General features: G+C 43.7%; 1 protein-coding gene across 1 annotated transcript; it reads left to right on the top strand.

Moving 5' to 3' along the window:
- Window positions 1–5,577: 5,577 nt before the first annotated feature.
- Window positions 5,578–12,744, top strand: LOC145877466 (E3 ubiquitin-protein ligase rnf213-alpha-like). The gene is made up of 14 exons (XM_082973041.1): window positions 5,578–5,672; window positions 5,804–5,983; window positions 6,092–6,258; window positions 6,423–6,525; window positions 7,902–8,010; window positions 8,156–8,363; window positions 8,544–8,743; window positions 8,957–9,079; window positions 9,226–9,336; window positions 11,223–11,465; window positions 11,561–11,654; window positions 11,897–11,931; window positions 12,011–12,114; window positions 12,510–12,744. Exons 2-14 carry the CDS (start codon window positions 5,829–5,831, stop codon window positions 12,742–12,744), a joined length of 1,887 nt encoding a protein of 628 aa, XP_082829167.1. The 5' UTR covers window positions 5,578–5,672; window positions 5,804–5,828.
- The last annotated feature ends 2,003 nt before the right edge of the window (window positions 12,745–14,747 follow it).

Genomic DNA, 14,747 nt, shown 5'->3' with positions numbered 1-14,747 from the left:
CTATGCTAACGTAATTGGAAAAGGGTTTTCTAATGATCAATTATCCTTTTAAAATGATAAACTTGGATTAGCTAACACAACGTGCCATTGGAACACAGGAGTGATGGTTGCTGATAATGGGCCTCTGTACGCCTATGTAGATATTCCATAAAAAATCTGCAGTTTCCAGCTACAATAGTCATTTACAACATTAACAATGTCTACACTGTATTTCTGATCGATTTGATGTTATTTTAATGGCCCAAAAAATTGTTTTTCTTTCAAAGTGACCCCAAACTTTTGAACCAGTGTATTTGCTTGATGTTAGGTTGTTGACCGACAGTAGAAGACAGGTTCACTGGCTTTAACTGGGATCATGTCAACATTTAATGTATTTTTTATGTAACCTTCATTTAACCAGGCAACTGAATTGTGCAATGACGACCTTGGAAGAGACAAAACGTCGCCTGTGTGGACAAGGGCTAGAATTAAAAATGAAAACACAATATAAGACAAAACGGACAACACAGACAGACGACACTGGCAACAGCGCAAAAACAACAACATAATCAAATCAACATTTTATTTGTCACATACAAGTGTTTTAATTAGCACGTTCCCATTTTTAAACCTACGATTAAAGGGATAGTTCACCCAAATTACAACATTATATATTGCTTTCCTAATGTCAAGCTCTCAATGTGCGAGTTTGGAATGATAATGATACCATTCACGTGTCGCAATTTACTGCACTTGCGAGCTCCGGACAACACAAAATCGTCCCGAACAAAAGACTAGCATGTCAGAATTATCTGTCATAGATCTGCACATTTCGTGCTGTGTGAATACCTCTACAAGGGAGATTCTACACAATCGTTGTCTGTGGCCAATAGAAACATGACATGTGCTGTAGAACAGATTAATCAATTAGTTCATCTTTTTACAGCACAATAAGTTTAGCCTACATTCAGGATGTTTATGTGTATATTTCACACTGTTTTGTGAAAACAGCCAAATATATCCAAATCGGATTTTATTAACCACATTGTAGGCCAAATAGAACACATAGATTCTGAAGGATTTGACAAATAAGCTAATTGTTTTGCATTGCTATTTTGAATGACATTTTCAAATCAAACTTTATTTACACCAACGTTAGCGTTTGGAGACAGTGGGCAGGTCAACAAAAGCATGGATTGCAGTCTTAGACTGCTTACAGGGTAAGGAAACCAATATTACATTTTGTGATTTGAGTGAACTATCCCATTAAGACAGAGTTGAGTTGGGATATTTACTCACTCATGGCATCATTGGACTGTCCTGTTTTTTTGGTTTTTATCTTTATGCTCTGCATAGGCCTATGGCACCTGGTAACCCTAGGCCTTGACCTGAGTAGTTCACAACAGATGTGTGTGGGGTTTGAAAAGAACAGGGATAAATGCACAATATTACAGATTGATTTGGTCTGTGAAACTATTCATTAATATGCCAACTCAACTCTGTCTTAATCTTAGATATCAAATGGACACGTCATCAACCCAATGACTCTGCCAGTAAAGCCTGTCTCCTGTGCCAGCCTTCTCCCATTCCAAACATTGTCTGTTTACTTTACTTGACCTTGTTTTGTCCCTGCACCCACTCCATCCTCTCAATTCAGCAAATAGAGACATCAGTAGGAGTTCACTATCAGTTCCTCTAGTTTGCAATCACTAGGTCAATAGATACACAACACATGCTCTGCATATAATAATGTGCCATTTAGCAGACACTTTTATCCAAAGCGCCTTACAGTCATGCGTGAATACATTTTACATGTGGGTGGTCCCAGGAATCAAACCCACTACCCTGGCGTTACAAGCACCCTGCTCTACCAACTGAGCAATTTTGAAAGTCGTACACCCTTATGATACTAGGCTGTGCCATGCAGGGCAATTTTGTAGACAGATGTCCTAAATGATCAACTCTAAATTAAATAGGGTAATATGTTAATTCTAACCTATCGAAAACTAGGCTAGGTTAGCCTAGGCTACAGTGGAAGTCCAATATTTCTTTAGCATTTCCATGTAAAACAAGGCTATTCATTAGAAATCATTCAATTATGGAAACATCTTCATTTACAATCATTTCTGTAGCCTAATTTCACCAATCGAGCTCCATAAAATAGAAACCTGGAAGGCAAATAATACAAATGTTTTCATGTAACTACAATCTCATATTTATTTAGGCTACATTAATCCTTGCAATTCCACATGAGAAACCCTCGTGTTTATAAGGAATCACAGCATTTGTACAATTTGACAGTTTACCTGGTAAGAATGGTAAGAATCAAACTAGTGAAGGACAGCCCATAGATTGTAAGAATCACACTAGTGAAGGACAGCCCAGAGATGGTAAGAATCACACTAGTGAAGGACAGCCCAGAGATGGTAAGAATCACACTAGTGAAGGCCAGCCCATAGATGGTAAGAATCACACTAGTGAAGAACAGCCCAGAGATGGTAAGAATCACACTAGTGAAGGACAGCCCAGAGATGGTAAGAATCACACTAGTGAAGGCCAGCCCATAGATGGTAAGAATCACACTAGTGAAGGACAGCCCAGAGATGGTAAGAATCACACTAGTGAAGGACAGCCCAGAGATGGTAAGAATCACACTAGTGAAGGACAGCCCAGAGATGGTAAGAATCACACTAGTGAAGCACAGCCCAGAGATGGTAAGAATCACACTAGTGAAGGACAGCCCAGAGATGGTAAGAATCACACTAGTGAAGGACAGCCCAGAGATGGTAAGAATCACACTAGTGAAGAACAGCCCAGAGATGTTAAGTGCATATATTTTCCACACACTGACGCATTTAGTTATGAGAAATCAGTTTTTTTATGTGCCAAATGTTTGTATAGAGTATATATGAATGTATGATAGTAGTTGAAGATACAGTATATATGAATGTATGATAGTAGTATCACATCAGTATATATGGTAGTTGAACTTTTACCAGGTTATGTACAGTATATACTGTATTGAAATGAGGCTGCCAACATGCTGATAGAAATGTCATAGTAAACATGCCAGTAACTATACTATGTTTCTGTCTCACTCCTCTGCCAGGTTCTGGATGTCTATGCATCTGTTTCCTGTGTTGAGCTCCTGGAACCCCATGCATTGGACTCTGATGCCCAGTGCCAGGACTGGCTGAAGCAGGTGAAAAGACTGAAGGGGTCTATGGAGCTGGTCTGCTCCCAGAGAAGCCTGAAGCAGTATGGAGAGAGGAGCCGGGAACTGTTTGACTACATCTGGTGAGGGAAATGTCCCTTTGAAAGACTACAGAGGGCCATTTGACTTTCTTTATTCATTTTATTTTTTAAGAAAGTCAATATGCGTTGTGAAAGAGGTGAAGACCTTCACTGTATAAAGTTCTGAATTCAAGGTGCTAGTCCATCCACACATGTTGGAATGAAGTAATAAAGCAAGCATATCCATGATATTCAAAAAGCAAGAACAAAAATATATAGTATCAGTCAAAAATCTAGACACTTACTCATTGAAGGGTTTTTCTTTATTTTTACTATTTTCTACATTGTAGAATAAAAACTATGAAATAACACATAAGGAATCATGTAGTAACCAAATGAGTGTTAAACAAATCAAAATATATTTTAGATTCTTGAAAGTAGCCACCCTTTGCCTTGATGACAGCTTTGTACACTCTTGGCATTCCCTCAACCAGCTTCACCTGGAATGCTTTTCCGATAGTCTTGAATGAGTTCCGATATATGCTGAGCACTTGTTGGCTGCTTTTCCTTCATTCTGCGGTCCAACTCATCCCAAACCATCTCAATTGGGTTGAGGTCGGGTGATTGTGGAGGCCAGGTCATTTGATGCAGTACTCCGTCACTCTCATTCTTGGTCAAATAACCTTTACACAGCCTGGAGGTGTGTTGGTTCATTGTCATGTTGAAAAACAAAGGATAGTCCCACTAAGCACAAACCAGATGGGATGGCATATTGCTGCAGAATGCTATGGTAGCCATGCTGGTTAAGTGTGCCTTGAATTCTAAATAAATCACTGACAGTGTTACCATCAATGCACCCCCACACCTTCACACCTCCTCCTCCATGCTTCACGGTGGGAACCATACACCCGGAGATCATCTGTTCACCTACTCTGCGTCAAACAAAGACAAGGACAGATTTCCACCGGTCTAATGAACATTGCTCATGTTTCTTGATCCAAGAAAGTCTCTTCTTCTTGTTGGTGTCCTCTAGTCGTGGTTTCTTTGCAGCAATTCGACCATAAAGGCCTGATTCACGCAGTCTCCTCTGAACAGTTGATGTTGAGATGTGTCTCTTGAACTCTGTGAAGCATTTATTTGGGCTGCAATCTGAAGTGCCGCTAACTCTAATGAACGTATCCTCTGTAGCGAGGTAACTCTGGGTCTTCCTTTCCTGTGGCGGTCCTCACGAGAGCCAGTTTCATCATAGCGCTTGATGGTTTTTGCGACTGCACTTGAAGAAACCTTAATGTCTAAAACTAATGCTGGACTCTCGCTTCTCTTTGCTTCTTTGAGCTGTTCTTTCCATAATATGGACTTGGTCTTTTACCAAATAGCCCTATCTTCTGTATACCACCCCAACCTCGTCACAACACAACTGGTTGGCTCAAACGCGTTACGACAGAAAGAAATTCCACAAATTAACTTTGAACAAGGCACACCTGTTAATTGAAATGTATTCAAGGTGACTACCTCATGAAGCTGGTTGAGAGAATGCCAAGTGTGTGCGAAGCTGTCATCAAGGCAAAGGGTGGCTACTTTGAAGAATATCAAATATCAAATATATTTTGAATTAACACTTTTTTTGGTTACTACATGATTCCATATGTGTTATTTCATAGTTTTGATGTCTGTGTTTGTGTTTTGATACAATGTAGAACATAGTAAAACTTATATATAAATAAATAAAAGCTAAGTAATTGTTTGTCTGAATTAACTTTCTCCCAGATATGGTTAATTCTTCCAGAATAAGTAAAGATTTGTCCTTGTTTGTTTTGTGTTTTTAGTAATCATTGGAACCGTATCTGCATCGTCTTTCTGTTTGTGGAACACATGCTGATAGGCTTTGAGTCTGAGGAGAGGGAGCTCAAGTCTCTGGTCCTTGATCACACTCGTACCATAGGCAAAGTGAGTTTATATCATATATTTTTGTTCTTTAAGTCAACATGCCACCAATTACATTTGTGCTTTGTTTATACTTCTACATAGTTTAAGTCTGATGGTTGCTAAACCTGAAATATGGGATGGAAATGAATGTAAATGTCAACCTGAGCTCTTGAACTATGTTAACGTATTGCAATTTTCTCATTGCATTGAACTTTGTGCGTAAAGGATAAATTCAGTATTTTACAAGTGAATGTTTAAACGGTTCCTAACCCTGGAACTTCAGCTAACTTTTGACACCACTAGCTAAAAACCAATGGGAGTAATGGGCGACAACTATGTCATTTAAAAAAAAAACATTCAACTGAAATCAACTCAATTGGTTGGATGTCATTTTAACTAATCTATGTGACTGCTAATTATCTCGTGTGGCAGATTCTGGCAAAAAACTCAGACGTAAAATCGGAGGAACCATTTGCGGCCATCATTACAGTACTGAAGACTTGCAAGCAAAAAGCAAGTGATCTGATTTGCAAGTAAGTCTATATGATATAATTTATTTAGTGTAAAAGTCTATTCATATTATATGTCTACATTATTCGCTGTGGTTGATAAGCTGTATACAGAATTTGATGTTTAATAACGGCAGCTATTTTTTTCTCTTTAGGTTTGGTTTCCAGTGCCGTGTGTGCATGGGGGAACCACAAGACCCCGTGGACCTGCCCTGCCACCACATGTTCTGTCTGACCTGTGTCAGAGGATGTCTCAACACAGGCCAAATGTACTGCCCCACGTGCAAACACGAACTCCCAGATGACTTCGAGGTCAAAGTGACTGAGGACATAAGGTGGGTGTGTTTTACCCTTTTTTTTAAATCTGGATAACCAATGATAAAGGACATGTCTTTCCCTGTTAACCGTCTTATCTGTCTAATCTGTCTACTATGGTTTTGCAGAGCTTGCATCACACTAAACGCTCAGTTCAGGCAGAGTTGCAATGCGTTTTTCATAGACCTGGTCACTACTGTGTGCTTCAAGGACAACATCCCCCCATCAAAAGGTGTCATCCTGCACCTGTTGTCCTTCCTCATGGTTGAGACAGAACCCATCCCACTCATCAGAGGTACCCTCAACACACACACACACACTAGCCAAAATTATAGAGTTTAGATTCCATTTGTTCCTGTATTCTTTTTGACATTTTAAGCATTAAACAGACCAGAGGGAAGATTGTGGCTCAGTAAAATGTTTTTATCTGTGTTCTGATATGTATTATATTTGTACCAGCACAAAGTCAGATACACACCAAAGATTTCTCACCATTTGATGAGTCTATGGACAAGAATCCTGTGGTGCGATCAGTGATACTCAAGCTTCTGCTCAAGTACACGTGAGTGAACCAGGAAATAAATGTTGTTTATACACTATATATACAAAAGTATGTGGACACCCCTTCAAATGAGTGGATTCAGCTATTTCAGCCACACCCGTTGCTGACAGGTGTATAAAATCGAGCACACAGCAATGCGATCTCCATAGACAAACATTGGCTGTAGAATGGCCTTACTGAAGAGCTCTGTGACTTTCAACATGGCACCGTCATAGGATGCCACCTTTCCAGAAAGTCAGTTCGTAAAATGTTTGCCTTGCTGGACCTGCCCCGGTCAACTGTAAGTGCTGTTATTGTGAAGTGGAAACGTCTAGGAGCAACAATGGCTCAGCTGCGAAGTGGTAGGCCACAAAAGCTCACAGAACGGGACCATTGAGTGCTGAAGCGTTTACTGCGTAAAAACTGTCTTTCCTTGTTTGCAACACTCCACTACCGAGTTCCAAACTGCCTCTGGAAGCAACGTCAGCACAAGGACTGTTTGTCGGGAGCTTCATGAAATGGGTTTCCATGGCCGAGCAGCCGTACACAAGCCTAAGATCACCATGCGCAATGCCAAGCGTCGGCTGGAGTGGTGTAAAGCTTGCCGCCATTGGACTCTGGAGCAGTGGAAACGTGTTCTCTGGCGTGATGACTCACGCTTCACCATCTGGCAGTCTGACGGACGAATCTGGGTTTGGCGGATGCCAGGAGAATGCTACCTGCCCCAATGTTTAGTGCCAACTGTAAAGTTTGGTGGAAGCGGAATAATGGTCTGGGGCTGTTTTTCATGGTTCGGGCTCGGCCCCTTAGTTCCAGTGAAGGGAAATCGTAACGCTACAGCATACAATGACATTATAGACGATTCTGTGCTTCCAACTTTGTGGCAACAGTTTGGGGAAGGCCCTTTCCTGTTTCAGCATGACAATGCCCCCCGTGCACAAAGCGAGGTCCATACAGAAATGGTTTGTCAAGATCGGTGTGGAAGAACTTGATTGGCCTACACAGAGACCTGACCTCAACCCCATCGAACACCTTTGGGATGAATTTGAATGCCAACTGCAAGCCAGGCCTAATCGCCCAACATTAGTACCCAATCTCACTAATGCTCTTGTGGCTGAATGGAAGCAAGTTTCGCAGCAATGTTCCAACATCTAGTGGAAAGCCTTCCCAGAAGAGTGGAGGCTGTTATAGCAGCAAGGGGGGGGGGGGACCAACTCCATATTAATGCCCATGATTTTGGAATGAGATGTTTGACGAGCTGGTGTCCACATACTTTTCGTCATGTAGTGTATCACTGCAATGCTGCTGTAACCAGCAACGCAATTCAGTTGGTTTCAGATGTTATCAAACATTTGACTGAAAATTAACTCTTTTTTAATTTTTAATTTTTTTTTTAGCTTTGATGACGTCAAAGAATATCTGCAGCAGTATTTGACATTGATAGAAGAGAGCAACATTCTAGAGGATAAAAATGAACTTTATGCGCTCTACATCAACTGCCTTGAGGTAGGATCTGACAGGATTTCACCCTAAATCAATGGAGTGCTATCACTATTCTATTTGTAAAAGAGGTCTTCTAACCTCAACGGGACTTTATGGATAAATAAAGGTTAAATAAATAGAATAGATGTTTATAACTGTTTTTCTGCAGGACTCCATGTTCGACAGAAAGCCACATGAATGCCAGAAGCCTGCAGATCAGCAGGCCTACCTGCAGAATGAGACTGAGTTCTTGCGTCACTTCCTGGACTTTGTCACTGCGTCGGCTGAGACCGTCACAATAGAGTACCTGCAACAGATCGCGAGGGTCCGTCTATGCCTGGACATGGCTGCACACCTGCTCCATAGCATACAGTCTGGTAAAAACACTCAGTCAATATGGCGTCATGAATTCTGATCCTTGTTGCTTTAAAAATTGTGCATGTTGGTGTAAATGAATTATAGTTGTTTTTTTATACGGAATGTTTTATAAAGAATGCTTGCAATCACTTTGACTGACTGATCCAAGATCTGTCCTCGGTTCCTCACATTGTGTGCAGGGGAATGTGAAAATCCTCAGGATGTTGTCGAGGAGTTCCTGTGTGCTGTTAGGAGCCTGTGTAAGGAGAGTAAGAACGACTGGTACCGGGTTTACCTGATCCGCAACGTCAGCAGCCAGCACGGTGTAGAGTATGTCCAGAGAATGCTGAAGGATACAGAGAAGTACAGGTGGCTTTTTCCTGAAGAGTTGCAGCAGCAGGTACATCACAGGGTTTCATGAAACGTTTCATACAACTCCATTTGTTTTAAACTGTTGAAATTACCCATCGGTCCTGTTTCCTGTTCTCTATTGTTTACAAACATGTTTCTAAAGAGGACCTGAGCGGGTTAGATACAATGATGTGTATTTCCTAGCTAGTACTGTGAAGGACGATGTTCTAGATATCAGGGTCTTCCATCGTCTTGTATGCAGAATGAAGATGTTGGCCAGATGGACCAGTATCTCGTCTATGGAGACGACTACCAGGATATCCGCGAGGCTGTTGCCAAAGCAGTACTAGAGGACAGTGTGCAGGAGATTGAGGATACCTGTCAGGTATTAGTTTAACTCCACTAAACTCAATACCACTGTATGTAATGTGTGTGTGTGTGTGTATTAGTTTTATTAAAACTATTTCTAACCTAAGAGTTTATGGATGTTTGGTGAATTTGTCCTCATCTTTGTGTGTTGTTTTGTTGTAGAGATGTACTGCACCTGCAAGGAGGCGGACCTTGTATGTCCTGCTGTCTCTTTTCAGAGAAGTCACCAGTCTGTACCGAGCAGCCAACACAGGCCTCCACCCCACCCCTAAGGTAGTAATACAGGCCTCTACCCCACCCCTAAGGTAGGAACACAGGCCTCTACCCCACCCCTAAGGTAGTAATACAGGCCTCCACCCCACCCCTAAGGTAGGAATACAGGCCTCTACCCCACCCCTAAGGTAGTAATACAGGCCTCTACCCCGCACCTAAGGTAGGAAGACAGGCCCCTACCCCACCCCTAAGATAGGAAGACAGGCCTCTACCCCGCCCCTAAGATAGGAAGACAGGCCCCTACCCCACCCCTAAGATAGGAAGACAGGCCTCTACCCCTAAGGTAGGAAGACAGGCCTCTACCCCGCCCATAAGGTAGTAATACAGGCCTCTACCCCGCCCCTAAGGTAGGAATACAGGCCTCTACCCCGCCCCTAAGGTAGGAAGACAGGCCTCTACCCCTAAGGTAGGAAGACAGGCCTCTACCCCGCCCATAAGGTAGTAATACAGGCCTCTACCCCGCCCCTAAGGTAGGAAGACAGGCCCCTACCCCACCCCTAAGATAGGAAGACAGGCCTCTACCCCGCCCCTAAGATAGGAAGACAGGCCCCTACCCCACCCCTAAGATAGGAAGACAGGCCTCTACCCCTAAGGTAGGAAGACAGGCCTCTACCCCGCCCATAAGGTAGTAATACAGGCCTCTACCCCGCCCCTAAGGTAGGAATACAGGCCTCTACCCCGCCCCTAAGGTAGGAAGACAGGCCTCTACCCCTAAGGTAGGAAGACAGGCCTCTACCCCGCCCATAAGGTAGTAATACAGGCCTCTACCCCGCCCCTAAGGTAGGAAGACAGGCCTCCACCCCACCCCTAAGATAGGAAGACAGGCCTCTACCCCTAAGGTAGGAAGACAGGCCTCTACCCCTAAGGTAGGAAGACAGGCCCCTACCCCACCCCTAAGATAGGAAGACAGGCCTCTACCCCGCCCCTAAGGTAGGAACACAGGCCTCTACCCCGCCCCTAAGGTAGGAAGACAGGCCTCCACCCCTAAGGTAGGAACACAGGCCTCTACCCCACCCCTAAGGTAGGAATACAGGCCTCTACCCCACCCCTAAGGTAGGAACACAGGCCTCCACCCCACCCCTAAGGTAGGAAGACAGGCCTCCACCCCTAAGGTAGGAAGACAGGCCTCCACCCCTTCCCCTAAGGTAGGAACACAGGCCTCCACCCCACCCCTAAGGTAGGAAGACAGGGCTCTACCCCACCCCTAAGGTAGGAACACAGGCCTCTACCCCACCCCTAAGGTAGGAAGACAGGGCTCTACCCCACCCCTAAGATAGGAAGACAGGCCTCCACCCCGCCCCTAAGGTAGGAAGACAGGCCTCCACCCCACCCCTAAGGTAGGAAGACAGGCCTCCACCCCGCCCCTAAGGTAGGAAGACAGGCCTCCACCCCGCCCCTAAGGTAGGAAGACAGGCCTCCACCCCGCCCCTAAGGTAGGAAGACAGGCCTCCACCCCGCCCCTAAGGTAGGAAGACAGGCCTCCACCCCGCCCCTAAGGTAGGAAGACAGGGCTCTACCCCGCCCCTAAGGTAGGAAGACCGGACTCTACCCCGCCCCTAAGGTAGGAATACAGGCCTCCACCCCACCCCTAAGGTAGGAAGACAGGCCTCCACCCCACCCCTAATGTAGGAACACAGGCCTCTACCCCTTCCCCTAAGGTAGGAAGACAGGCCTCTACCCCACCCCTAAGCTATACACGTTAGACCATCTCCTTCAACTCCACATCAGAGGGAAAACTGTTAGCCCACAACTAACGATAGAGTTGGCAAACTATTCTGATTTTTATGTTATAATAGTTATACTTTGAATTATATTGACTTTTTGTAGACTTCAGAAAATCCCAATTACATTTATCCAAAATGGCTGACTTTGTTTTATTCCTCCAGCAATGCAAAGCACTTGAGGACTTCATCGAGGGATCAAGGTACCTAAATTGCAGGGAAGTGAGGGACTTTGCCAAAGAATTGGTTCACAACAGGATGGGAGGACTGAGTGTCCTGGCAGACCGGTCCAGTGTGGAGCACACCCTTATAGAGCTGGTTGTCCACATGTCTGCTGTGCTGCTCACTGGGACAGAAGGGCTGCTCACACCTCTTCAGCAGCTTGGCCTGTCTCCCAACAATATGCTGGTATGATTCTCATCAGCACCTGTCAATATCTTACATTGACTTTCTCCTTGTTGACTGTGAGAGTTGTCTTTATCTGCTTATGTCTATCCCAACAGAGTGCCTTTCTACCCACAATGCCTGAGGACATGCTGGCTGTCGCTCAAAGGCTTATAACACAGAGTGAAGTGGATTATGGACTCTCCTGGTACTGTAAGTACAGACATTTTGAATCCTAACCTGATAAATGCATGTACTGTAACTTGAACTTTGAGTAAATCATCCGAGTTACACCTCTGTGAAATTGTATTTGTTAACATCGTGCTACAGGAAGCATATAGACAGTATAGACATATAAATTAATTGTTATTTTCAGATTCAGCTAATACAATTTTGGGTTAAAAACAATGACATTTCTGTAATAATAAGCTCAGTTTTGACTCAAATCTCAACAGCTTGTCCGAATGGTCACCCCTGTGTTGTGGATAAGGTAAGCAAAGTTCTTCATGTAAATATTTTATGTTCATTAGCTAAGCAAACAGCCAACTGATTTACTCACTCTATTGCAGTGTGGTCAACCCACCCATAAGGCACAATGTCTAGAGTGTAGGGTGGAGATTGGAGGGGAGAACCATGTTCCCTTGACTGGTTTCCAGAAGATGGAGCTACAGCAGTAAGTCAGCTCTCTAAGGGCCCAACAGTGATATTACTGCCAAAGCATCAGAGTAGGAGTGCTGATGTAAGATCAGTTTGGCCTTTAAAATAATACTAAAGTATATGGACAGGAGGGACCTGATCCTAGACCAGCACTCCCACCACTCTTAGAAAAAGGGTTCTTCATCTATCCCCATAGGATAAGTCTTTGAAGAACCCTTTTGGTTCCATGTACAACTCTTTCCACAGAGGGTTCTACATGGAACCCCAAAGGGTCCAACCTGGAACCAAAAAGGGTTCCTACGAAGACAAGAACCCTTTTGGAACCCTTTTTTTCTTAGAGTGTTTTCTGATCCGTTTTATACATGGCTCCAGATCTCATGTCATGACCAATAACTGAACGTGTCCTCTTAGGGGAGATCTCACAAGGACTGGCCACATCCTGGGAGACCCTCAGAGGAGGGACAACCCAGACACCCTGGACACCAAAAACATGTCCCTCACCCCCTTCATCCTGGTCAGACTGCTCACCCACCTGGCCATGCTGAGAGGGGCCTCAGAGCAGCCACAGGTAGGCCATCTTGTCTGCCAAAGGCTGCCAACTCTTTCTGGCTTTATGGGTCCGGTGTGTGAAAGAACAGTGCCTTAATTAAGTAGGGAGTCCACCCACGCTGCCAAGAGGGATTGCTTTGGTGATGAAGTTCCACTTCCTTGTATTATAAAATACATTTTACCAATAGAAATATGATAATTCATGTTATTAATTGTTCAGTGGGTTCTTTCTTGAACATATCATCAACATTAAAGTCGGATTACATAACATTATAAATCTGATTCATAAGCATCGAGCTCTATTGACAGAGGTGCAGGTTTCTAGTAACAATTTTTGAGGATTTTATATTTTGGGGTTATTCACCTTCAAAGTTATTTCTGCGGGTCGCTAAAAGCAAAATATGCATGACGAGCTAAATTTAAATGTAAAAGGCTTTGTATATAAAAAGCTTGGTATACAGTGGGGGAAAAAGTATTTGATCCCCTGCTGATTTTGTACGTTTGCCCACTGACAAAGAAAGGATCAGTCTATAATTTTAATGGTAGGTTTATTTGAACAGTGAGAGACAGAATAACAAAAAAATACCCAGAAAAACGCATGTAAAAAACGTTATAAATTGATTTGCATTTTAATGAGGGAAATAAGTATTCGACCCCCTCTCAATCAGAAAGATTTCCTGCTCCCAGGTGTCTTTTATACAGGTAACGAGCTGAGATTAGGAGCTCACTCTTAAAGGGAGTGCTCCTAACCGCAGCTTGTTACCTGTAAAAAAGACACCTGTCCACAGAAGCAATCAATCAGATTCCAAACTCTCCACCATGGCCAAGACCAAAGAGCTCTCCAAGGATGTCAGGGACAAGATTGTAGACCTACACAAGGCTGGAATGGGCTATAAGACCATCGCCAAGCAACTTGGTGAGAGGGTGTCAGCATTTGGTGCGATTATTCTCAAATGGAAGAAACACAAAAGAACTGCCAATATCCCTTGGCCTGGGGCTCCATGCAAGATCTCACCTCGTGGAGTTGCAATGATCATGAGAACGGTGAGGAATCAGCCCAGAACTACACGGGAGGATCTTGTCAATGATCTCAAGGCAGCTGGGACCATAGTCACCAAGAAAACAATTGGTAACACACTACGCCGTGAAGGACTGAAATCCTGCAGCGCCCGCAAGGTCCCCCTGCTCAAGAATACATATACATGCCCGTCTGAAGTTTGCCAATGAACATCTGAATGACTCAGAGGACAACTGGTGAAAGTGTTGTGGTCAGATGAGACCAAAATGGAGCTCTTTGACATCAACTCAACTCGCTGTGTTTGGAGGAGAAGGAATGCTGCCTATGACCCCAAGAACACCATCTCCACTGTCAAACATGGAGGTGGAAACATTATGCTTTGGGGGTGTTTTTCATCTAAGGGGACAGGACAACTTCACCGCATCAAAGGGACGATGGACGGGGCCATGTACCGTCAAATCTTGGGTGAGAACCTCCTTCCCTCAGCCAGGGCATTGAAAATGGGTCGTGGCTGGGTATTCCAGCATGACAATGACCCAAAACACACGGCCAAGGCAACAAAGGAGTGGCTCAAGAAGAAGCACATTAAGGTCCTGGAGTGGCCAAGGGAGTCTCCAGATCTTAATCCCATAGAAAATCTGTGGAGGGAGCTGAAGGTTCGAGTTGCCAAATGTCAGCCTCGAAACCTTAATGACTTGGCGAAGATCTGCAAAGAGGAGTGGGACAAAATCCCTCCTGAGATGTGTGCAAACCTGGTGGCCAACTACAAAAAACGTCTGCCCTCTGTGATTGCCAAGAAGTGTTTTGCCACCAAGTACTAAGTCATGTTTTGCAGAGGGGTCAAATACTTATTTCCCTCATTAAAATGCAAATCATTTTATAACATTTTTGACATGCGTTTTTCTGGATTATTTTGTTGTTATTCTGTCTCTCACTGTTCAAATAAACCTACTATTAAAATTATAGAATGATCATTTCTTTGTAAGTGAGCAAACGTACAAAATCAGCAGGGGATCATATACTTTTTCCCCCCACTGTACTACTCATCTGTCATCAGATTCAACTGAGACACCTCAGGCTCC

Source organism: Salmo salar, chromosome 03 (assembly GCF_965601325.2).
Source record: "Salmo salar chromosome 03, fSalSal1, whole genome shotgun sequence".
Classification (NCBI taxonomy): Eukaryota; Metazoa; Chordata; class Actinopteri; order Salmoniformes; family Salmonidae; genus Salmo; species Salmo salar.
This window is presented reverse-complemented; position numbering and strand designations above follow the sequence as displayed.